We start from the raw sequence: 26844 nt of genomic DNA, 5'->3' as shown, positions 1-26844 counted from the left end.
ATCATATGTTTACAATTTTTTTCAAAATTATTCATTTAAAAACATTTCATGCCAAATTTGTAAATCCACTGTACATACAGAAATCAGAAATGGGAACCTGCTTTCTAGGCAGGAAAATTTGACAAGGTAAATTTTTTTTGAAATGGCTTTACCTTCTTGCCGTGGTTATTTTGTAACTAGTAATACGCATGGTAGGGCTATGATACTAGTAATACGCATGGTAGGGCTATGATACTATGGTAGGGCTATGATACCATATGATTTTAATTTTTTATTTTCTTGGCTTAATATTTATTTATTTATTTATTTTAATATGTCATCTTTATTTGTTTATGTATGTGTTTTCTTTTCAATAACAAAAACATTCAAATTCTGGTGTTTTCAAATGGTTTATTTCAACGTATGCATCGACAAAATCTAGAGTTTTTGTAGCGAAATAATCTTTTAGAGATATATAGTACATGATTTTGAAAAGAAGTATTGACCTTTCATTCAGTTATCGCATTTTTCAATTATTTATTCAAAATAAATGCAACAAGTTGTTTGATTTTTTATTTTTTTTTTTTTATACTAATTCTGACATTACAAGCCAAACAGGTAGACCTTTATACTTGCAATTTTTTCAAAGTTGACCTACCTTCTCTTCATTGTACCATGGTAATACTTGTATATGTTCTTATACAATGAAGACAAGGTATTTTAACTTTGAAAAAATTGAAAGTATAGAGCATTGGCTTGTAATGTCAGAATCACTATCAAAACAATAAAAACCAAACAACGTGTTGCATTGATTTTGAATAAATAATTGAAAACCGCGTAATAGTATGTCTCCTCATGACTCCGGTGGACTATTTTCATAAGGAGTCTATGGCTTCCCCCTACATAAGCGTAATGCTCGTGTTAAAGGGCTTGGCAAATGCGTCTAATTTTTCTTTTTCTAGGCGAATTGTAGATTCGTAATCAGTAATCAGTTCTTTCGTTTAATCTGAGTGGTTGTTTGAAGAGTTTTTCAGATTATTTTAGTTTTCCCTAAACCTAGGGGAGCGGTGCTTCTGCCATTCTCCTTTGGCCTTTCTTTTTTCAGACACGAGTTTTCGAGTGGTCGATGGATTGTAGGAATTATTTTCTGGTTTAGAAAATTTAGTGGGAGTGGCAACATTGACAGCGGTGTTGATTATCGAAGTGAATATTTAAACTGCAATGTCAATTTCTTCTCCGGAATTTAGGGAAGTGTTAAGATTCGCATGTGTACTGACATATTTTTGTACTTCGTCCAGTTTTTATATTTATTTGGCAGATAATATGGTTGGCAGCTGCGAGTTGAATATCATTTAATGTTATTATAGTTGGGGAATGGTCTGACGAGGGTACCACGGAGATTTGTTCCCTTTTAATATTCTTTGTTACCGCAAAGTCAATTAAGTCAGGACGTTTTTGCATGTCTGAAAGCCAGTAAGTAGGCTGACCGGTAGATAACACGTCCAGTTCAGCGGACGAAATGGAGTTTAAAAGCTGTCTACCTCTGGGTGTAATAAGTCTAGATCCCCAGAAAGTGTGTTTGGCGTTATAATCTCCAGCTACCAAGAGATGAGAAGAAATGTGTGGTTATACTATGTCTTAGAGGACAATGTATTGCAAATATAACTGTATTCGTTGAAGATAGGGCAATTGTTGTAGATGGTCAAACTTATATTCTGGCACGGGCTAATGTTGAATTTTATTAGAAATTATCACAGCGGTGCCACTGCAAGGTCTTCCACTACGGTGTTTACTGTTGTATGTACTGTAACCGTTTATTCTAAAACAGTTTCTAGAAGTGAAATGAGTTTCAGATACCAGTAAAATGTGTATGTTGAGTGATCGAAAAAGTTTTCGACCTCTTGTTTATTTTGGCTTAAGTCGAATATTCGAATATTATCTATTTTTGTTTTAAAACTATTTACATTATCATAGATTGATTTCTCACCATTTCTTGCATCAAGCTTTGCATGCTTGTCATGAAAGAATTCTTGGAGACGATTAGTTTTTCGATAGATGATTCTATATTTGGATTTTTACGGTTGGGTGAGTCATTTCTCAAAGTATCAGAAGTAAGTATTGCATATTCTGTGAAGAATAATTTTGAAAAAAAAAAATGGACACATATGACTTAACCCTCTTAATTCTACCATAAATTCTGTTCAAAATTAAATTCGTATTTACAGCTTTTGGTGAGACTACACATTTGCTTTTTGGACGAAAAAGTATTGTATTCGTATTAGAAACTCCAAACCTCTTTATACCCTCCACCTTGAAAAGAGGGTATATTAACTTTGCCATTCCGTTAGTAATATCCCATAAAGTATATATATGATCAGCATAAATCATAATACAGCCCACATTATTTGACGTAGAACTTCAAATTTTGTATTGTATTGTGTCTAGGATGGTTGGTATTGAAAATGAGATACATCAGTCCACGTTTTTGTATAGCCCCCATATAACGGTAGCACCCGATATTCGGTATTTTTTATGATTTTTACAGTTTTCCATGAATTTGTCTAGAACTTGGAAATGGGTTCTCGCTCCGGAACATTGAATTTCTATATATATAACGGTACCCACCGATATTCGGTATTTTGATAATTCTAATCACATTTACCCACGAAATTTTTCAAATTTTGCATTCAAGACTCTATTAAGTCTATAAAGGTACCCGTTTTGGTTTATGACCCCCATATAACGTCGTTACTTACTTTTTTCGATTAGTTTATCTGCATTATCCAAACGGTTTTACTGGTATATGTAGTTTAAAGTGGAACACGCTTGAATTCAGATACTTTTTTTAATGTCTTCTTTATGGCCTAACCTAATGTTTTGTTTTACTTATTCGCGGCTGATTCGAGTCTATAGTTAATGGAAAAAAACACTGTTATACTTTACAAAACACCAACAGCAAAAACTTTTACATTCTTGCAGTGTATGAACATTAAAGTAAAAGCAAACAGAACAAAATATCTAATATGTGCAAGGCATTTTTAAACCGAACGAATAAACATAAAGTTAGACCTTACGGTCCATGTTTTTCACCACACGTTAAACACGTGTATTTATATGAATGTTACCAATATGGGCCGAGCTACGTTATTTCAAAGTTGACTTGCTGCGATCACGTTTTACGGATTTTTACAACCATATTTTGAAATAAGAGCTATAACTTTCTATTCAGGTAACTTTGTGTTATCAGTGACAGCTACAGACATAATTATATTAGAAAAAATGTGCAAAGATATATGCTACTACTTCTTATTTTCAAAAGAATTTGTTTTAAAATAATTTTTGTTTCTAATTTTATTATTTCCGCTTATAAGAAAAATTTATTTATTTTCATGAGCAGCAGCAGAGCACGATTTTGGTCTTTAATAAAACATTGTCTATAGATTTTTTTTCAAAGAAAACTTATGTTCGCTTTATTACGACTAAACTTGAGATAACTTGAAATTTTACACTTTAACATGCGGGTTTTAATGGCACCTGATTTTATTCGCTTGAAACTTAATTTAAAACAATCATTCCAATACACAAACATTTTAAAAAGATTTCCCACTTTCATGTTAAAAAGCAACAACTTTGTTTTCACTATTTGCCTATTGAAAACTTAGATTACAATTCTTTATAACCCTAGAATGATCAGTTACACTTTATTTTTGTTACTTTTTTATTGCTATTGGCATTATCAAATGCCCATTTGTTTATAATTATTCAGTAGAACGCACATACGTATATTTATATAAATAATGTAGCACTATTTCAATAATAACCATTGGAAGGGTCTCACGAGTATAATTCAAATAAAATGACAAAAGATTATAATTAACAATCCGACTTAATCGAAGACCTGAGGAATTGCTCTAACAAAAATTTGAAAATTAAGTATAGTGAAAAAAAAAATCATATGAAATGGGGAACATGAAATAATGATTACAATGGAACTGCTATGAATGTGATCCTTCTTGTGACTAATATTACAAAAACAATTGGGTTTAAGATTTAACTAAACTTAATCTAATTCATAATGAAAAGTGGAGCCGTTTAAGCAAATGGGGTTTGTCACATGCTGCACGTAGAAGTTACTTGTTCAGGTATTATTTCAAAACATGAATAAACTTATCAACTTAAACGAATTTAATAAAATTAGATAATTAATTACATTGCTACAGTTGCGAGTAACACAGTTATATCGTCTGGTTTGCCACCTGAAAAAGAGAGAAGTTAGTATCGAAATATTGCAGCTGTAAGACCTCTTCTGAGTGGTATTATACTGAAAACACCAACATTAAAGACACATCAATTAAGGTATTTCGCTTACCGGTTGCGTTAATATTATTTCTTCTGGCATTAATTGCAAACGGCGACATAAATTCACTGTCGAAGGACAAAGATCGGGCCATCAGCGCCAGCGAGTTGGCAGTCATTTGTAGTTTGACAGGATCTGTTACCCCTTCCACCTGCAACAATGCAATAATTAATCAAGATATTGAAAACTTTCAAATATATTTTAAATTCTTACCTCTTTTAACACATCCAGCAGTAACGTCTCGGGAACATTATCAAATACTCCGTCTGTTGCCACTAATATAACATCACCTTCCTTCACCGGGAAACTTAAAGTGTCTGCTGAATCTGGGCTGTCGCTTAATACGTTGTGATCATGACCCGGTGGTGGCAATGACAATTGAAAAGGTGTATTAAAGTAGTGTTGTTGTTCCTCAGACTTGTGTATAATTTCACCTTTTCGAACAACCATGAAACCACTATCTCCAATATTAGCTGTATAAACAGTACTATTTTCCCGATTTAACACTAGTACGCATGCAGTGCTGCTGCCTAAAAGTAGATACAATAATAAGTATACGATAAATCTTTTTATTTAATTTATATATTAACTTTATATTTTACATTCGAGCCATTGGGCCACGCAACAAAATTTTATACACTTTTGTTCTCTTTATTCATACAAAAAACATAGTAAAAGTAGGTATATGTAAAGGCCCTACCAAAGCAAATTTATGTGATCGTTTTATCGGGTCAGCTGTTTCCGGACGTAAAAAAATTATTGTTAAAAAAATTTTTTATAAGTGTTGTATGAAATATGTAAAAATCGTTCATTTTTTCTCCTTTTGAAAGCTTCTGACATTTATTATTCAAATTTGCTGACGACACAACCTATTGTACAATGTACCTTGGTCCTGCGAAAACTTCGAAGTGATTTTTTATAAACAAAACCCCAAAAATTACTCTTCTTGAATGTGTTTTAAGAATTCACGGAATTGGTTCAAAAGTTGAAAAAAAGATCGGAGGTTTATAAATTTAGCTGAGCTCAACCAAAAGAAACGCTGAAATCATTTCATCTCAAATCTTAAGTGCAGTGAGGTGTGCACTTAGGACGTTTGTCCTATATTTACAGAGGGCGACAAGATATATGAAGGCAGCGGAGCATGTACTTACAGCTCTAATTTTACCATTAATAACATGTAAGCTTAACAACTAATGCGGCCGGTTCTATGTACCGGATTGTCTCGAAGGAACAAATCTTCGACCAGGAGCCGCCAACCCAGCAAATGCATGTTCATGTGCATCCATTTTTCTGATGTGGGAGCGATATTAGATTAGATAGTGGTATTTGGATCGATGTTCTCGTATGAAGCGACAGAGATACAATTCAGAAATTTGATATTTATATAACTATTGGTATCTGAGGTTAAGATTTAGATGTGGGTTTGGAAATGCATCCTATAATTGTTCGAAAAGAACTAAAAGTTTAGGGTTAAGGGAAAGAGCCAAAACTGTGAAATTTTATATTGCGATAACTGTTGGTGTCTAGGATCGAGAGAAGATGAATTTGAAAGTCTTTTTGTTGTGTTGGGTGAAGGGGCAGAGATACAATTCCAGAATTTGATATTTAGATTGCTGACGGTATTAGCGTTTGAGATTTTGTGGGCTTTGGAAATGCGTCTTATATTTGTACGAAAAGTACTAACTGGTGCTAAATTCCTCTTAAGAAGCAGTGCGAGTTCCTAGTATTACATAAATTAGATGAAGGTGGCTCGTAGACGTCTCGATTTTTGAAACCAAAATACAAATTTATATTATTTCTCCTTTTTTTTATTTTAAACAAAATAAAGATCAAGAACTTACCAAGGATTGGCTTCTTTTGTTCCAGTAACTCGCAATAACTATATGCTAGTAGATTTACAGGCCTTTGCGGGTTAAAGTTTACACAGTGGACAAGTCGTTCGCACGTCTTCATAAGAAATGACGAAAATTCACCGGGATCTATGCCGTAGCTTCGCCAGCCACCAACACCATCAGCAACACCTAATGAAAAAAAAATATTTTTCTGAATTCAATTGATTTGGCAAAGCCTGCATCTTACCCAGCACATCAGAGTTTAAAGTCGAAGTCTTAAACCAAGAATCTTCTCCATATTTCCCAGGTTTATATTTGGATGTAAGAAAATCTTTAGGAAATCCACATACTACCGATACAAAATGAGGTCGAGATTTGTTTGCTCCAGCCGCCGTGACATTGGCAGACTCCATCAGCGTGGAGAATCCATTGCGCAAGGCACGCGAAATAACTCTCGACGTCCAGCTAAGTGAATGCATATTTTCTTTTGTATGTGTGTATCTAGTTTTACAATGGTTTACATGTGCATCAAGGAATGAAGCTGTGCCACTCTGTTTACCTGGAACCTCTCAATCCAAAAAAAATCACTTTTCCAGAGCACCTATATTCGATGTAACCTAAATCAACAAATTATGCGTCTTAGTGGGGGTTATTTATAACACTTTTTTATGTTATTCGATTTTACGTCAAAGTCACAAGATTGGCTGGGAAATGCGTTATTTGGTAATTCGTTGTGTATTCAATATTCCAACCGTTATTGAGATATGCGACGTACATTGAACAAATAGAAAAAATTTGTAATGCATAAATTCGCTTTCTTTCGTGTAGTTATATTAATCGAAAAACGCTTTTTTATATTTCATTCTCACAATTTATTGGTAGCGAAAACCTATTTTAATAAAGTAACAAACGACGATATACGACGCATTCACTTTTCGTTGGCTTGACTTTGACTTTTGTGCTGTCATTCCAATCACAATAGTGCATAATCAGCTGTCTTGGAAGGGGTAGGTACTGCTGTCGATTGCAGACGCTTGGATCAAGTCATCATATTGGCATACATGCTTTTTACAGCATGGAAAATATGTTTGCTGTTGCCATTTCTTGAATTTTCGCACACTAGTATGCAGCAACGTCTTGGATATGGCATTCCTTTGAAAATGAAATACAACGCAAAGCTTAGTAAGAACCCAAGGAACGCTTATCGTCATGATTGTGTTTGATTAACGAAGCACTACTTCGCCGCCAGTTTAACACAGGATAGCATGGCCCAGCCTCCTTCCAAGACAACTGTGTCAAACTGTATTGGTTGAAATCACAGAACAAAAGATGGCTCTTGACATATTTAATCGCAAAATATTAAAATATGCATTTGCTGTTTATTCAACAACCTAGACAGTCATGGACACCAGAAGAATGACAGAGAGTATGGATCCATTTTAAGAAGAAAATGTCGCAAAATAAAATAAATCTTAACGCCACAGGTGGTGGTCCATCACAAGAAGTGCGTCTATCGCCGTTGGAGCAAACCGCAGCAGATCTACACAAATAAGTTTAGTAACAGATCCTGCAGGTGCCATTTACGGAATAATGGAGACATGAGATGAAGATGGGATAGAAATAGTGTCAAATGTTGAGGTGGAATTATGTCTCAAGCTTCGTCGAATAGATGCAACGTACTGAACATTTTCTTCATCAAAAAATAATTCCACTGAACTTATCATTTTAAAATTCTTTTATTGTTTAATGTGGCGTTTCCACTGCACTTGATTCGCTCTCTATTCGTTGTTTAACCCTTAACTATGAAAAAACTACCTAATTCTTCACACAAAATTTCCTGAGCGAACACTCATATTTGTACGTTGTTCAAATCAAATCACTCTCAGAACAACGAAAAAATATGTCCCATCCCTAACAAATGAGAGCATTTATCGAAAAAATAAATTATGACATTTAAAAATTATAAATAGAAAAATTTAATGAAATTTTAAAAATTTTTTGGAAGACTGAAAATTATGAATGAAAACTACAATGTTGAATGGCGTATGTACATTCAAACGAAAGTAAATTTTGTTTTCTCTCTCATTCGAGGTACGCATTTGGTCCACGAGTTAAAATTTCTACAGAAAACTGCAAACAAAATAGTCAATATTTTCAAAATGTTTCTATCGGCAGAAAAAATGTTTGACAAGTGTTTCTTCAGCAGAATTTAAAAATGGGAAATCACAAAAATATGTTCAAAATGTCAACATTTACACAAAAAGTTGAAAACGTGAATGAAAATTGTAAAATTAACGATATAATAAATCTTTGGGAGAAAAACAATAATTTCCTATATACATATTAGTGAGAATTTCATGTATTTTCGTATACATTCCCTTTAAAATCAACAAACAATTTTTTTGAAAAAAGGAATTATTTTACTATGAATTACGAATCGTACCGTATGAACGGGTTAATTCGTGTACCTAATTCTGAGAGCGAACAACGTTGTTCGGTTTCCAATGGAAACATGCTATAAATTGTGTTATTTCGAATTTATTGACATTTTTGAAGTTTAGAGTTCACAAGATGGAAAATACACTGATCGATAACACGTTTATCGACAACTCAATTGGGTTGCCTTATATAATACAACATTTTATTTCAGTCGTGCTGACAACTGATAACGCAACCCAAGTTTGGTGGCAATGGATAATCGAGCCATTAATTTCAAAAATATACAACCAAATCAGCTGGGACTTGCTGTTACCTGCAATAACTATACCATGACACCATGTATTGATTTAGAAAGTATAAAGCATGGTAGAAGAGTACAGGTAGTCGCATCGACACAGCTGCTGGGACAATGAACTGTCAAACTGATTTTGAAATTGAAAATGTTAAATGAAAAATTATTGAAGTGTGTAAAAATTATCGAAAAATACATATTATATCGACCAGCGATTCGCGTCGTATAAGAAAACATATAAAAATCTACTTATTTTGACAAAACATTTTGCACATATCAATGTTCCCAAGCGTTGATGCATCTACCTATATTCTTCTACCATGGTATAAAGCATACGGTTCCCCTTCCAAGCCTTCTGACTACCAAATTTAATGTCAAAATGCAATTATTGTAATTATTGTGATTGAATTGAAAATTTTTCTCCGATATCATTCATAAGGGGAAAATCGGTTATCGTAGTTTGAGCAGGTGGCAATGAACTGATTTCGAAACAACAACCAACTTCAACATCGTATAGAAACAGTTGTCAATGTTGATGCACCATGGTCAAAACAGTATTTGGAATTATGCAAGATGTTCAAGGCCCATTAAATAATTTAAAATTGTGTTTAAATCGCACTATAACTACAATTGAGACAATAGAAATCATAATGTCAATGTGTTATAATTTAAATAATTTAATAATGCAATTCATTACAATGTGGGTAAAATCGGCTGTTCGTATCGGATGCCATGCCATAGCTACCACATTCAGGATACATATTCAATAGAACCGACCATTAAAGAAATCTTTCCTCCTGTGTTTAATTAAAATTTAAACCTAGGCCACTCAGTAGAAAACAGCGTTCGAAAATAAACAGTATGGTACTGTACCGTAGTGTTCTGTACCGTTCCGAGGTGGAGTGGTACACTAAGATAATGTACCGTACCGGAGCACAACATGAATCGTACTGTACCGCAATCGGAGCACTAAAAAACGTAGTGTTCCGCAGTCGGAGCACTACGAAATCGTAGTGTTCCGCGGTCGGAGCACTACAAAATCGTAGTGTACCGCATGGCGGAACATTAAAAAAATAATGTATCGGTAGTGTACCACATATGTGTTGTTTACGATTTGTGAGAAAAATTAGATGTTTTATGTTTTTGATAATGCAAAAATTACTAGCATAATTCAATATTATGAAAATAAAAGCTGGATTTATTTTATTTGTCATGTATGTTTAGATTGGTTGCAAGATTGAAGAAAGTAGAAAAATATGGGAATAGGTGGAAAGAATAAAAAAGGACCAAATCTGAAGTCATAATAATTTGTATTTAACCATTGAAAATTGAAATTTTCCGCGAAAAAGGGTATTTTAGTGGTTGCATTGTAATGGGTTATTATGCAAATCATTTACCTGCTATTTTGTGGTACCGAAAAATGAATGAGTGTTGGTGTAAAAAACTAAATAATTTACAGTGTATGGCTGAGTGTTTAAAATCAGTTTTATGATTTCGATTTTTTTTAATGTGATACATGTGCTACACTACGATTTTTTAATGCTCCAATTGCGGAACACTACGTTTTTTTAGTGCTCCGACTCCGGTACACTACGATTTTTTAGTGTTCCGACTGCGGTACACTACGATTTTTTAGCGCTCCGACTGCGGTACACTACGATCATCGTTGTGTTCCGGTACAGTATCACTAAAATATTTTTTAGTGGTAGTGTACCGGAACACTACCGCTAACAAATTTTTTAGTGATACTGTACCGGTACAGTACACTATGTTAGTGTACTGTTTATTTTCGAACGCTGGTAGAAAATGAAATGATCGATCAAAGGAACCTGAGGGAATGGTCCGATCTCCACAATCTTACAAATGACGCCACTCCAATTTATCCTTGGTTGTCCAAGGTGTATGCATACTTTACTTACCATTTTTTAAATAATCCTGTTCAACAAATATGTCCAATCCAAGGCTTAACTTTAGTTTAGTAAAAACTCTTCAATTTTTTCGAAATTTTTTCCAGTGGTAGGTATTTTTACCCTAATCCCGGGAAACTATTTTTTTCTTGGGGGACGGACCTGGGACCCCAGATTTTTGACCCGAAAGTCCTCCAGGCGTGATCTTGATCCTGAACTTTCGGGTCAAAAATCTGAGGTCCCGGGTCCGTCCCCCAAGAAAAAAATAGTTTCCCGGGATCAGGGTAAAAATACCTACCTCTGGAAAAAATTTCGAAAAAATCGAAGAGTTTTTGAGTTTTGCCTTGTTAAGGCGAAGATCATATGTTTTATGATTAAAGTGTTTGTTTTCTCTTTCGAGACGAGCTTAATGATCTGAAATTTGCAGTGAAAAGGAAAGCCAGATAGACACTATCACACACTCACCACTATGCGACGCGTTTCGCCGTTGGTTAAGCGGCTCATCAGGCATATTTGATGTGGATGATGGCTTACAAGGGCCGTTCTCTGGAAAGTAGTATATATTTCGAACTTATTGCAAATTAGCATATGCGAATTATACACTAGAAACTCTCCAGGTTCGACTCAAGTTCTATTGGCAGATCTTTTTCACAGCAACGTTTTGTTTTTGTAGTGATGGATTTTTTGTCCACAACAACTACATTGCTTCCAATGCATACACTTGTTTTTTAGTGCTGCTTTAGGAAGACGGGTTAATGGCTCTGAACGTAGAGACGGCAACTTCTAGTTGGCTGCACACAGAGGTCCGCGGTTCAAATCCCACAGCCAGGCTCGGCTGAATTTTTGAGTTTTGCCTTGTTAAGGCGAAGATCATATGTTTTATGATTAAAGTGTTTGTTTTCTCTTTCGAGACGAGCTTAATGATCTGAAATTTGCAGTGAAAAGGAAAGCCAGATAGACACTATCACACACTCACCACTATGCGACGCGTTTCGCCGTTGGTTAAGCGGCTCATCAGGCATATTTGATGTGGATGATGGCTTACAAGGGCCGTTCTCTGGAAAGTAGTATATATTTCGAACTTATTGCAAATTAGCATATGCGAATTATACACTAGAAACTCTCCAGGTTCGACTCAAGTTCTATTGGCAGATCTTTTTCACAGCAACGTTTTGTTTTTTACTAAACTAGAGTTGTTTCCAATCCAATTCCTTGGTTGTTTTATTGGTTTTATCACTCCTTGTTGCTACTTCTGGTTCTTACTGGTTAGGTTATTGTCTGATTGTCGTCTCTGCTTCAACCGCGCTTTCATTTATTGGGTTGGTTCAAGGTAGATGTACTAGGTAATCGCATCAGCCCAGCTGACGGCACCATTAAATGTCAAAACAAATTGTTGTAATGAAGAATTCGCCCTAAATGAATGCAACAACAAATTTGTTTATGTTGTCTTCCCTAAAAGTACCTTTTTATAATATTTCAAATAATTTAAGAGCAAGTTAAGAATGAAACCAGTAAAAAAATTAATAGAAAATGAAGGAAGGAGGTTAGAATGGAGTGCAGCTTTAAGAATTAAGTTAGCCTCAACATCTAAGATTCCCATAGTGCAAGAATTGGACTCTTGTAATTTGTAAGTTCCGGGAAACTTTCGGTTTAAACCAGTAAAATATAGCCATTATAAGTTTCTTGGTTTAAAAAATATCGCAATACTACAATTAATACTTATTTTACTCTTATTTGTTTTACAATAAAAACTTTTATTGCGACGTTCGTTTACGACGAGAGGCACACAAAATAAAATGCAAACAAACACCTCGTTTCTGATTGGTTGAAACAAATTTGCCGCAACCTTTAAATGTCATGGCGAATCTATGTTTTTCGCCTTAATGCCAATTTTGACATTTGAGGGGACCACAAAAGTTGCTTTGTTGTAGCAATTCGCCGATGCGGTTACCTGTTAGATCTAGCTTGGGTTGAAAAACGTCCCAACGAAACGAATATAAAGGCCACAAAGGAATACCCGATAAAAAATAAACAGAGAGCAAAGACTCGGGGTACTCTGTTGTTTACGAATGAGTGTAGTGAGTGTAAAATTAAACATCTTCACTAAAGAGCGCGGAACTAGTCGTTTTCTAAATTCAATGGGTGCTTCACAAATAGGGCTATGTAAGTCGACAATTGGTTGCGAGAGAATAAGAAGCAACCAACTTATAGCGCATTTACACCATCATTTAGATCTTTGCTCTGTTCCAAAATTTGCCAGAAGCTACTACTTTCAAAATTGTTTTCAATTACTATGTTCCAGTACCTACAAGAATCTACTATTTTTGCGATTTCTTTCGATATGATAAAGGGAAATTCGGTTATTGTAGTAAATTTTTTTTTAATTCTAACAGTTCCGAAACAGACCAATGATATTTTTGCAGAATTGTAAGAATGTAAAAGTTTTTACTACGATAACCGATTTTCCCTTTATGAAATCGTAAAAAATTGCAAAACTAGTAGATTCTTGCAGGTTCTTGAACAGAGTGATAAAGGAAAAATCGTTTATCGTAGTAACATTTTTATGTTGCGTTTCCACTGCACTTGATTCGTTCTCTATTCGTTGTTCGACCGTAAATTAAAAAATATATACTTAATTCCCTACACAAAATTTGCTGAGAGAACAAAGCTTTTTGTTCTTTGTTCCATTCATCTCTAACAAATGAGAGCATTTATCGAAAAAATAAATTATGGCATTTCAAAATTCAAAATAGAAAAAGTTAATGAAATTTTAACATTTTTCAGGAGACTAAAAATTATGAATGAAAGATATAATGTTGAATGGCGTATGTGCATTCAAAAGAAAGTAAATTTTGTTTTCTCTCTCATCCGTGGTACGCTATTTATCCACGAGACAGAAATCTGGAAACAAAACAGGCAATATTTTCAAAATTCTTATATCGACAAAAAATTTTTTGAGAAGTGACTCACCAAATGAATTTAAAAACAGAAAAATACAAAAATATATGTAAAATTTCAACATTTATACAAAAAGTTCAAAACATGATTGAAAACTGTTAATTGAAAGATTAAATATATGATTGGAGGGTAAAAAATAATTTATTTATTTATTTATTTAAAGTTTAAAAAGGGCCCCAACACAGAAAGGTTATATAGGCCCTTGATTTTACAATTTTAATACAAATTATTAAATCAGTTAATCAATTTTTAATATAATATATGATGTAAAAAAAAAAGATCTAGTCAATATTTAAATCAAATTATACACATTGATATCTGTAAGAAATTGTTTTATGTTTTCGAATTTATCTGCTTCCAAAAGTATGGATATATCTTTAATCTTGTATTTGTTTTTAATATTCTCATGTGAGGTGCACTCGTTAAAAATGTGGTAGATTGTTAGTGGCTTTGTACAAATGCAAATAGGGGGTGCAGATTTTTCTATGATATATTTATGAGTAAGTAAAGTATGTCCAATTTTCAGTCTATTTAGTTTGCTTAAATCCTTTCTCTTTAATGATGGATGTGTATATTTGTATGGAATATGATTTATTAATTTAAATAATTTGGAATCTCGACTGCTCATTACCCACTCTTCATTCCACTGATCATGAACATATTTTTTTATTTGCCTTCTGTAATCAGGAAATTGATATTTATATTTCAAGTTGATATCGTCTTTGAGTGAATCCTTTGCTAATTTGTCAACTTTATCATTTTCATATATGTTAAAATGGCTCGGGACCCATAGAAATTCAACGTAATTGTATGACATTCTACATAAGATTTCCCTAATTTCCTGTACTAAACTGTTCCTACTGAAATTATCATCTAACCCTTCTAATGAGCTTTTGCTGTCAGAAATAATTAATATATTTGCTCCATGGTAGTTTTCACGAACCTTTTCTAGGGTTACTTTAATTGCCAGTAACTCACAAGTATAAATAGAAGAATAGTTGCAAGTTCGGATTTTTGTCGAAAAGTGGTCTCCAAAATATGCAAAGCCAGATTTTTCATTTATAACTGAGCCATCAGTATAAAATTTTATAAAGTTTTTATAATTAGAATTTATTATTTCTAAATAACGTTGGTGTACTTCTTCAGGGATCATGTTTCTTTTGTTAATATAGGCAAGTCTTAAATTTAAATTTATCATAGTAAAAGTCCAAGGAGCTACAGTTGATGTTGATAATGGGTTTATATTTTTTATGTCGATAGGGAATTTGGTTACTACTTTTAACATTTCGTTGTAAGCTCGTGTGTAAAGTGGTTGATATGTCAATGACTTGGCTTCAAATTTTCTAACTTTTGCTGTGTTATTTAACATAGAATAAAAAGGATGGGTTTTCAGAGAAAATATTTTCAGTGTGTAATTTAGTAGATGTTTTAGTCGTCTATAATTAAGAGGTTGGTTGGAAGAGAGAGCCAGTAGAGAACTAGTAGGACTAGTCCTGAATGCTCCAAGAGAAAGTCTTATACCTGTATTTAATATAGTGTCAAGAGTTTTTAGTCGACTGCTCGAAGCTGAATTGTAGATTATTGAAGCATAGTCAATTGTCGGCAGAACTATTGAATTTAATATTTTTAAGAGTGATTGTTGATCAGATCCAAATTTTGTACATCTTAACATCTTTATAATACTTAGTTTTGAATTCGCTTTAGCCTTGATATGTTGGATATGATGATGAAATGAAAGTTTTTCATCAAAGATAACACCTAAAAATTTATGTTTGTTTACAAATTGTATATTATTATCATCCAATTTTAGAGAAATGTTAATATCGTTCTGTTTTCTGCGTCTTGAGAATTTAATAGCAACAGTTTTCTCGGCATTAAATTTAAAACCAGTTTTGTTATTCCATGATAATAGCTTGTTAATAGAACACTGAATATGTTTTGTTATTGTGGAAATATTATTCCCTGAAGAATAGATAACAAGGTCATCGGCATATAATAGAGATTTTACATTTGGTTTGATATTATTAAATATAGAGTCAATCGCTAAAAGGAAAAGGGTTACACTAAGGATTGATCCCTGAGGTACTCCGTTTTCTAGATAGTAACTTTTTGAGTGCGTATTTCCTACAAGAACAGAAAATTTTCTGTTTGTTAAGAAATTTGAAATAAAAGAAATCATATTTCCTTTTATTTCAGAGCGATTGAGTTTTTCTAATATTAATTTTCTCCATACGCAGTCATACGCTTTACAAAGGTCAAAAAATACTGCTACTAAATCTTTTTTGGTAGAGAAGCTCTCCATTATGTCAGAATGTAATATAGCCAAATTATCAATAGTACCTCGATTCTTTCTGAAAGCAGATTGGTTGATATTTAATATATTTTTTGTTTCGAGATACCATATTAGTCTTCTATTTATCATTCTCTCCAAGAGTTTACATAGGCAGTTTGTGAGAGATATAGGTCTATAATTATTTTGCTTTGCTGAGTCTTTACCTGGTTTAAGCACTGGTATCACAAGAGCTTTTCTCCATTTATCAGGAAAAACTCTTTCTGTCCAGATTAAGTTATAGAAATCTAAAATATATTGTAAAGAGATATCATTTAATTTTTTTAACATTTCGTATCTTATATTATCCGGACCTGGAGACGATCCTTTGCACATTTTCAGAGCAGATTTTAATTCTAACATAGAAAATTTTGAATTATATGGTTCCCCATTATTGTCAAAATTGAGTGATATTTGCTTTGTTTTTGAGTAATCTATAAAACTTGAAGAGTAATTTGAAGAAGAAGAATTGTTGGCAAATTGTTTGGCAAACAAGTCTGCAATATCTTTTGGGTTTGTTACTAATGTGTCATTGTGTTTGAGGAAGTTTATTTGCTGATGGTTGGTGGATCCATTGAGTGATCTAATTTTTCGGAAAACTGTTGACGACGAAGTTCGAAGGTTTATACTTTCACAAAATGTAATCCAAGATTTTTTACGGCTAGCGCGAATTTCTTTGCGAATTGTTGCTTTCATTTTAAGGTAATTTGCAAGATTCTCAGAATTCATATTATTTTTAAATTTTTTTAGAAGTTTTCTTCTTTCCTTAATCAATGTCTTTATTTTGTGGTTCCACCATGGTACTTGCCGTTTATTAACAGTGGAAGATTTTATGGGAATGGCATTTTTTGCAGATTCTATGATTGAATTGACTATGTGTTCTTCTAAATCATTAATTGAATTAAATGCGTTAAAAGAACCCTTAAGTTCGCATTGAAAATTGTCCCATTTTGCTTTATTTATATTCCAAGTTTCTCTACGTTGTAAAGATGGAGAAAAATCTTTATACTTTATAAGTATAGGATAATGATCGCTGTTGTGTAAATCGTCGCATACAGTCCATTCAAAATATCGAGCAATTTGTGGAGATATTAAGCTTAGATCAATGTGACTGAATGATTTATAAGCCAAACTAAAATGGGTTGGACAATTTATATTATTCATTAAATTTATATCATTTTCATTTATAAAATCATATATGATTTTCCCTCTTTGATCGGTTTTTTCAGATCCCCACATGGTATTATGAGAATTGAAATCTCCTAATAACATGTAAGGGAGATCGAATTGATTAATTAAATTATTTAGCGAGCTTTTAGATAAAGTTTCCGACCCTGGAAGATATATCGAGCATAATATACATTTAATAGGAAAACTAATTTTAATAGCTATTGCTTGTAAATCAGTATTGAGTTGGAGTTCAGAGGCTTCTACCATATTATTTACATAAATACATACACCGCCATGAGCAGTATTTGTTGTATTTAAGTTTTTATAAAAACATTTAAAATTTTTGATATTTTTGTGATAATTTGATTTAAATTTTGATTCTTGTATGCATATTGCTAGGCAATTAATATTTGAGATTAATAATTTGGTGTCATCTATATGATTGTTAAATCCATTACAATTCCATTGTATAATTTGATATTCACTGGTCATATGAGCTGGTGCTGTTGTATGTTTCATCTTCCATTGTTTCTATTTTGTTCAGTTCTTCACTGTTTGTGTTTTGTTTTTTCTTTTTTTCTGTATTAGACAGTTCTCTCTTTTTTCTTTTTGATATACCTTTTGGTATCAGAGAAATTTTTGTTCCATCTGTTTTCTTCACTTCTCGAATAGAAGGGTAAAAAATAATTTCTTCTATTATTATTAATACTAATTTCATGTACTTTCGTACAAATTCCTATAAAATTCAACAAATAAAAATTTTGAAAAAAAGGAATTATGTTACTATGAATTACGTATCGTGCCGTATGAACGGGTTTATTCGTGTACCGAATTCTAAGAGCGAACAACGTGATTGAGAGTGCAATGGGAACATAGCATTTCATTCTTGCTTTGTTCCAGAAGCTACAATTTTTACAATTGTTTTCCATTATAGTTGTAAAATCTTTTACATTCTTTACGAGAATAAATCTAAAATAGCAGTACAATAGAGATTTGTCAGAAAATTATACAATTTGTAACCCATTTTGTTGAAAATTTGAATTTTTTTGCACCCAAATTTGAAATAATTTTACATTATTATATTTTTTAATCAAGCCATACACACACATGGTACAATGAAGAGAAGGTAGGTCAACTTTGAAAAAATTGCAAGTATAGAGGTCTACCTGTTTGGCTTGTAATGTCAGAATTGCTATCAAAACAATAAAAAAGCAAACAACTTGTTGCATTGATTTTGAATAAATAATTTAAAACCGCGAAAACTGAATGAATGGTCAAAATTTCTTTTCAATATCATGTTCTATATCTCTTATGGACAAAAATTGTAGATTTTGTCGATGCATTCGTTGCAATAAGCATTTTGAAAACACCCGAATTTGAATATTTTCTGAACAATTTTTTATTATTGAAAAGAAGACGCACACATAAGCAAATGAAACTGACATATTAAGCCAGAAAAATAAAAAAATTTAAATCATATGGTAGTTCTGCCCTACCTTGAATTCATTGTACCATGCAAACACATGCACAAAAATATGTATATGTTTTGACAGAATAAGGGCACAAAAAGACAAAAATTTTATTTTGGGGGTAGGTTTGTTCTACATTCTGTAATTATGCCATTCTTATACCAATACAGAGAATGGTAATAAGTCTGAATTTACATTAAGCAAGTTTACTTTCGGTAAGTTTCTGTTGGAAGGCGAAAGTGGTAAGGGGAATGAAAATGGAGAATAATAAGAATAAAATAGCTTTTTTGTTTTTATACAAATATATAAATAACAAAGACAAAACGGCAATGATGAACAAATAAATTACTGAAAACAAATTGCTTTGTATAGTAGCAAGAGGCAAACTTAAAAGAAAACGGTACAAATTGACGCGAGTAACCCCTCCAAATCTGAATCAGCATTAAAACAATTCGATTTGCCTATAAACATAAAAAATCTACTTATTTTTGAAAAAAAAAAAAAAAACATTTAAAAAAGTTTGACATTTTTTCAAGAATACATATCATAACAACCTCCGATTTGAATCGTATAAGAAAACATATAAAAACTATTTATTTTTGACAAAACATTTTAAAATTTTTGACATATCAATGTTGCCAAGCGTTGATGCATCTACCCGTTTTCTTCCATCATGATACAGTATATGAATTAATTAATTTTTGACAAAACATTTTAACATTTTTGACATATCAATGTTGCCAAGCGTTGATGCATCTACCCGTCTTCTTCCATCATGATATAGTATATGAATTAACGGTTGGGGACATCTCATTGTCAAATATATTAAGCATATGACTGCATGAGGTTACCTTCTTAATTGTACAATGCATACAAATTATGAAGAAAAACATTTGAATGTTGTTTTTTTTTTTTTAATTTAATGTCATTCGTTGTCATATTTTGTAGATTTTGCTCTGATGTGGGCAGGGGAAAATATGATATATGCCAGAGAATAAAACATTAGCCCCATAGGTATGTCATGGGACAATTAAGTAGATAAAGTAATATGTTTACAGTTTTTTTTTCAAAATGATTCATTTGAAAACATATGGTCAAACAAAATGCGTATTTATAAATTCACTGTACATGCTTGTTATCTATCTATCGAATACACATCGACACAGCTGCTGGGACAATGAACTGTCAAACCATTTTTAGAATTGAAAATATTAAATGAAAAATTATTGAAATTTTTAAAATTTTTTGAAAATGCATATCGCAACTACCCCCGCTTTGTGCCGTGTAAGAAAACTTAAAAAAATCTACTTGTTTTTGTCAAAACATTTTAAATTTTCCCAAGCTTTGAAGCATCTACATGTATTCTTCTACCATGATAAACAATGAACATCCAGGAACAATTTGTACACAGAACGAGTTCTTTAGCTTCTGCGTCACCCCGTGTTGCAACTTGTGTTGCTAGCAACTAGTTCCGCGCCCTTTAGTGAAGATGTTCAATTTTCCTTACGTCTCATTCGTAAACAACAGAGTACCTCGAGTCATTGCTTTCTGTTTATTTTTTATCGGGTGTTCCTTTGTGGCCTTCATATTAGTTTCGTTGGGACGTTTTTCATTTTTGTTTTCCACGCTTGAGAGACGACAATCAACCAACCATACATCAAAGGCACGAAAACCCTTTTGTAAGCGAAATTCTTTTGTAAAAAGTCGAAAAAAATATTTCAATTTAAATTTTCATTTTCCAGAAGATGTCAAATTTTACAAATTTAAAGAAATGTCCATATGCTGAAAAATGTTATCGGCGAAATCCTATTCATTTCAGTGAATTTTCTCATACACACTGTTGAGTAGATAATGTTTGGAATGTTTTTTATAATATCACATTTATTTTCTTGCAGTGGATAATATATATCACGGCGGATGGGATTCAGAATCTAAAGAATATACTATACCAGACGAATTGTCTCAAAATGCCGATGTGATATTGCAACAATTAAAATTGCTGGAGAAACTTTATCCAAAAGATTCCAAGGAGCACAAAAATAAAAATGTACAAACAAAATGCAAATCAGATGGAATGAAAACCGAAAAGAGAGCAAGTTCTCCGAAACCATCAACCTCTTCTGATGCTGGCACACGATCTGAGATAGAAAGCAGTTCTAACTTGGCAAAGAAACAAAAGATTACTAAGAATATTAGGGATTATGTGCCAGTGGTTGTTGAGAAGGGTCAAATGGCGAGAAAGTTGGAAGCTGCGGCACCGTATAATTTCTTCCTAACAGCTATTACAGACTCAAAACCAACTCACAATGAACCTTTGACAATTACTTTGCAAGGTAAGTTGTAAAATGTTTGGAACAACTCTAGTTTAGTAAAACAACTCTAGTTTAGTCGGGGTCTTGAACCCGAACTTTCGGGTCAAAAATCTGGGGTCCCAGGTTCGTCCCCAAGAAAAAAATAGTTTCCCGGGATCAGGGTAAAAATACCTACCACTGGAAAAATTTTCGAAAAATTGAAGTGTTTTTACTAAACTAGAGTTAAGCCAAATGTTTTTGCTTAATATACCGTTTATTACAAATTTTCAGAGATTCTCGACGAAAGTTTGGGGACTATTGTAGAGTCTGTTCAGATAAACTTCATGGTGGACATTGGTTGGTTATTGGGACACTACTACTTTGCAGGCATATTGTAAGTTTATCAAGTCGATACGTTGATAACATTATCATTACTATCAACAAATATAGGGATACGCCCTTGCTTGTCTTGTATGGCGATGATACACCAGAATTGCAAACTATTTCAAAGCACAAACCAAAAGTTAAAGCAATTAAGGTAAAAATGCCAACGCCATTCTCTACTTCTCATACAAAGATGATGTTATTGGCGTACCAGGATGGTTCAATGCGTGTCGTTGTGTCAACAGCCAATTTATACGAAGATGACTGGCATAATCGCACTCAGGGTGTGTGGATAAGTCCCTTATTAGAGCCACTGGCAGAAGATGCAGACACCGCTGCAGGAGAAAGTCCCACAAATTTCCGTCAGGATTTAATGTTGTATTTGGTGGAATATAAATATGCTGAACTTCAACCCTGGATAGCAAGAATACGACGAACAGACTTCAGTGCCATAAAGTAAGAAAAATTAAAGTTTAATGCTTTTAGTCTAAATTTATTTTGTGATGTGGTGTTTTGCTCAATTTTTATGAGTTTGATATCGGAATAGGGTAGTTCTTCTAATTTCGATGTTTTACAGTCGCTGGCATTTTTGGCGCTTAGATTCAAATAACTAAAATTTAGGCAAGTCGTTTGAAGAAAATGCTTACCTTATTTTGGGGATGACATATCGCGTACCACTGTCGTTGTGAGTAAAATAGCTAGTTGCTGGATATAAAGATCTGGGTACATTTTGTAAAAACTTATTACCGGTCGGTCCCGTATTTTAACAGCACCTAATATCATCGTTGATACATTAGTTGAGTATTTCTATGGGGATTAAGGAAATATTATTTGGGATATACTCTTTCTTGTACCTCCACACTTATACTGCATTATAATCGGGTCCAAAAAGGAACAATATTAGTCCGATCCTTTTCATACCGTTATTCTGTTTTGGAGTAAAAAACAACCACTGTGAAACGATTTTATTGTCTCTGGAAGTTTAGAGTTGCATAAATGACACCTGGCACACTGGTCGTGTCATCCATTATTTCGCGTCGCACGTCATGAATAAAACAAGAACCGAATGGGGGCTTTATGTTGAAATTGGACCTTAGACATGAAAAAAAGCTTACAAAGCTCTGGAGAAATTTTAAACTTTAATACGTGCATAACTTGAGGCAAACCTTTTAAAAACGTTTTTCTAAAAATAATATATCGGTTTTGAATTAAAAATCCTTCATAAAAATCCAAAATCTGCAGCGATCAAAACAAAGCACAACACAAAAACTCGGTACAAGAGGTGATACTATTAATAGAAGGTAGAAGCAAAACCTAGCTCATTTGATTCTACATTTTTTGAAATTAAAATACTTTATTCAATATAAATTTCTATATAGGTGTTATTGTAGTTTTCAAATTGTTAGCCGGCCAGTAAGGCCATCTGTAGTGGGATTCTCCAATTATTTATTTATTATTTTGTTACCGATACATATCTGTAACATTAAAAAAATATGGATGAAAAGTCGAAATTAAAATTGACAGCACTGTTGTCATCGGACTACTATATTTTGGCTGCTAACTTGCCGGAAATGTTCTTTAATTACCGAAATTACATATATTTCAAATTACTTTTGTTAAATGCTTTATTTAAGTCTAGACTTCAATCATGTCTTGCTTAGCCTTCCGAATATACGCGCTTTATTTTCATTTCATTTTTTTGTTGGATTGATCTTTAATCACTTTAGGATTGATCTTTAATCACTGTTTTATTAACACTTTAGCCAAACGTCGGCATGTTGACAAAATTAAAACTAACATATATCGAATGCAATCAACCATAACTGCTGTAGTCTAGTCAAAATAGACACAACAAAAAGGCGTGAAGATGCATATATATATCCACAAAGCTGAATTTAAATATGTAGCTCGAAAATTCGCTGTCCATTTTTTTAGTTTTTCTAAATTTTCCGGAAAAACATTAAGTTCTGTGAAAATGCTGTAGATTCTAAAATTTTCTATAACAATAGTCATAACGACTTTCTTCCCAATTAGTTCCATTCCCAAGATATTGCGTTTCTAAGAGTCACACAATATAATGTAATCTGCATATGTCTCCAAACCAGCAGGAAGTAAAGCATCTGGCCTGCTTTTCAGCCCGTTTTCCGCTTATCGGCATACTCTACCAATTGTTTTGACAATTTAAACATATTCGGTCCAACTACGATTGCCGTTTTTTTAGTCGTCGTCGACGTTATGTGCAAGTCGCTTCGATTCAAAAGTGGTATTACGGTAAGGCATAGAAGCGACATCGACAGTTTAAAAAGAATTTGGCCACACTTTCTGGTTGTTGACAAAAAAGATAAAAAATGGTTCGCAGCAGCGAGTGCTAATGCAGCAAACAAACATGTTTGCATTGCCTGAGTCCATGTAAGTACATATTTTAATTAAAATATGTACTTAATGTGTTCTTTTAGACCTTTAAATTACTTCTGAATTGCTGAACAGAACTGCTTTCAGCATTTGCTAATAGAAATTTCGCAAACTCTTCAAGTGATAGGTATTTTCATACTAATTCCGGTAAACTACGGGAACGGACCCGGCACCCCAGATTTTTGACCCGAAAGTCCGGTTTCAAGACCTGGATCCACTTACCCAATATAGACAATGTAGGAATTTCTTATGAAAATATTTATCCAATAAATTTATGACGTTATTTAAAGAGGTTCCGAAGTTATAGTCAAATTATCGATTTTTTAGACCCGGATTTTTTTATCTACAAAATTGATGCCAAATTATCTTTCCAAAATGCTACAATTTGTGCTAATACCTTTTCTGGATTCAGAGATATTCTCTTCTGAGTATGGTTACGCGAACTAAAGCCGGCCTTAGGTAGTCATATGACCACTTGTTGATACCTATATTGTCTATATAGTCAAGAAAAAAATGGTTTCCCGGAATCAGGGTAGAAATACCTACCTCTGGAAAAAATGTCCAAAAAATATAAGAGATTTTGCTAATCTAGAGTTGTTCCAATTTGCCACAGCATTGAGGTTTTTAGCGCTAGGATCTTATTAGACCAGTGTCGGATATGACTTCAATATTTCCTTTTTCTATTGCCCTGTACTGGACATTTGAACAGGCATGACTGTCCTCAGAAAAATATACAAATTTATCCGACATTAATTTTTTTTGAACGTAAATGTTATAAGGGTTAAAATTATTGTTAGACCCTTTGAGGTACCAGAAGGAGTAGACCGGTTATCTCATCTTCACACCTGATCTTGTGTTAGTAAAAATATTGTGTGGAATTTGAAAACAACTTCACATTTTATAAGGGTTATAATTATTCCAAATTCTGACCCTTTGTGGTGTGGGCCGATGGGCACTAACAAAAATATTAGGATTTGTAAATTTTGATGACATAAATATTATCTTTGAAAATGTTGACCTTTGGTGGGGGGGGGGAGTTCAAGAAGGAGTAGACCGATGTTGCCCATCTCCGAACTCGATCCACAATAATATTACGATGTACCAAGTTAGGATCAAATCGAATATTCCCTCCCCCTCTTTCTATGAGAAAAATAATTGTCTATTATAATTATCCTGCGCAGAAAGACGGACGGCACCCTTAGATCGGCTCCAAAAGTCTTGAAACGGATTTAGCCCAAAGAGACCCGGGGTCTAAAACCGTTATTTGATGCTGCACATTTTAGCCGTATCAAATGTTCTAAAACAGATTTGATCCAAACAGACTTAGGGTCTAAAACCGTTATTTCAATGACGCACCTTATGGTCGTATCCGATGATGATAACCTCTATAGCCATATTGCTCAGAAGCAAATGATATGCATTTTTTATTAACGTTCGCGGGTGAAAATATAACCTCCCAATTACCAATTTTCATTATTAAACATAAAGCGTGTACATATATACATGCATTAGGGCTATTAAAAACTAATTTGTATTTTTAATTCAACAGCGTGTTTTTTATTGGATCTGTACCAGGAGGGCACAGAGAGGGTCCTCGAGGGCATCCATGGGGTCATGGTCGCGTTAGTAGTATACTTCAAAAGCATTGCGCTCCAATTGATGAGTCTGTACCTGTGGTCTGTCAAAGCTCAAGTATTGGAAGTTTGGGAGCCAATGTACAAGCCTGGATACAAAATGATTTTCTCAATAGTTTGAGGCGAGATTGTAAACCTCTTGGAATCCGTAAGTTTCCTCAATTTAAAATGATATATCCCAGCTTTTGCAACGTGAGTTCCAGTCACGACGGTATGTTAGGAGGTGGATGTTTGCCCTACAGTAGAAATACAAATGATAAACAGCCTTGGTTAAAGTCCTACTTACATCAATGGACATCTAAACTTCGTCATCGTTCCCGCGCAATGCCACATATTAAGTCATATACAAGATTCAATTTAGAAGACAAATCTATATACTGGTTTCTTTTGACATCAGCTAACTTATCAAAGGCAGCATGGGGCTCATTTAATAAAAATTCAAGTATTCAAGCCTGCTTGCGAATAGCTAATTTTGAAGCAGGCGTACTCTTTTTACCGAGATTTGTGGTAAGCGAAATATCAATTAGTAATGAATTTATACATAGTAATAACATATTTTCAGATTGGTGAGGACACTTTTCCACTTGGCACTGTAAGAGACGGTATACCACCATTTCCTCTTCCGTATGATGTTCCACTGACACCATACAGTCCTGATGACAAACCCTTTTTAATGGATTACTTACACGAGCTATAAATAGTAAAACAAGCTTGAAGATATTGCCGTTATTTTAACTGATTGATTCAAATAAATAATTAATTTCAGGATCGAAGCCATTTCATTAAATTTATTTTTTAACAATTTGAAATTCCCAGTGTCTATGTATTGGAAAAAAAAACAAATTGTAACATCAAGTAATAAATCGCAAGAACAGTGATTTTTTGAATAGAGAAGATCATCATTTAAAAAAAACTCTCGTCCATTTCCGATAACATGTGAAAGTTTCCATAACCATTATTTTGTTAAATTTTATTAGGAGTTGTGCTGATTGTGGCAACCCCAATAAATTGAAAATTTATCACAAATTTGTCGAATAAAATTGAAAAATCTAAAAAAAAACATTTAAAGAATATAGTCTTGCAAGATTCGCTAACAAAAAGTTGATACGTAAAAATAATTTATATATTAATTCCCTATCATACACATACAATTTTGGAGAGATTCTGTCGTTTTTTTCTGACATTAGTCTGACATAGTCTTTTAACTACAAATTTGCTAATAACAAATGCAACAATTTCTATTATTTAACATTTGACATTTTTCTCACAATATTTTTATTTTAAATATCGAAATTGAAACAATTCCGTTGAAGAACATGACTAAGATAATCCAAATACTGAATATTAGGAGGCATCGTTAAATTGGAGCTATATACATTTCCAACTCCAAT

At 33.2% G+C, this 26844-nt stretch overlaps 2 protein-coding genes across 5 annotated transcripts; one reads left to right on the top strand and one right to left on the bottom strand.

The window, feature by feature from the left end:
- Window positions 1-3679: 3679 nt before the first annotated feature.
- Window positions 3680-7124, bottom strand: LOC101892514 (protein phosphatase PTC7 homolog). Of its 2 annotated transcripts, XM_011295781.3 has the most exons (6): window positions 6854-7124; window positions 6416-6785; window positions 6178-6357; window positions 4550-4866; window positions 4349-4487; window positions 3680-4235 (listed from the first exon to the last, which is right to left on the bottom strand). In XM_011295781.3, exons 2-6 carry the CDS (start codon window positions 6645-6647, stop codon window positions 4186-4188), a joined length of 918 nt encoding a protein of 305 aa, XP_011294083.2. In that variant the 5' UTR covers window positions 6648-6785; window positions 6854-7124; the 3' UTR covers window positions 3680-4185. The 2 variants fall into 2 exon arrangements, with proteins under 2 accessions (XP_011294083.2, XP_011294082.2); XM_011295780.3 differs by having other exon boundaries at window positions 6416-7124.
- A 13082-nt stretch (window positions 7125-20206) lies between these two features.
- LOC101892347 (probable tyrosyl-DNA phosphodiesterase) lies at window positions 20207-26226 on the top strand. 3 transcript variants are annotated; one of them, XM_005187247.4, is made up of 7 exons: window positions 20273-20411; window positions 20475-20571; window positions 20628-21065; window positions 21315-21417; window positions 21474-21863; window positions 25369-25960; window positions 26016-26226. In XM_005187247.4, exons 2-7 carry the CDS (start codon window positions 20478-20480, stop codon window positions 26148-26150), a joined length of 1752 nt encoding a protein of 583 aa, XP_005187304.1. In that variant the 5' UTR covers window positions 20273-20411; window positions 20475-20477; the 3' UTR covers window positions 26151-26226. The 3 variants fall into 3 exon arrangements, with proteins under 3 accessions (XP_011294081.3, XP_005187304.1, XP_058977530.1); XM_059121547.1 differs by having other exon boundaries at window positions 20359-20411; window positions 20478-20571; XM_011295779.3 differs by lacking the exon at window positions 20475-20571 and having other exon boundaries at window positions 20207-20411.
- Window positions 26227-26844: the final 618 nt, after the last annotated feature.

This window comes from Musca domestica, unplaced genomic scaffold, assembly GCF_030504385.1.
Source record: "Musca domestica strain aabys unplaced genomic scaffold, Musca_domestica.polishedcontigs.V.1.1 2, whole genome shotgun sequence".
Classification (NCBI taxonomy): Eukaryota; Metazoa; Arthropoda; class Insecta; order Diptera; family Muscidae; genus Musca; species Musca domestica.
This window is presented reverse-complemented; position numbering and strand designations above follow the sequence as displayed.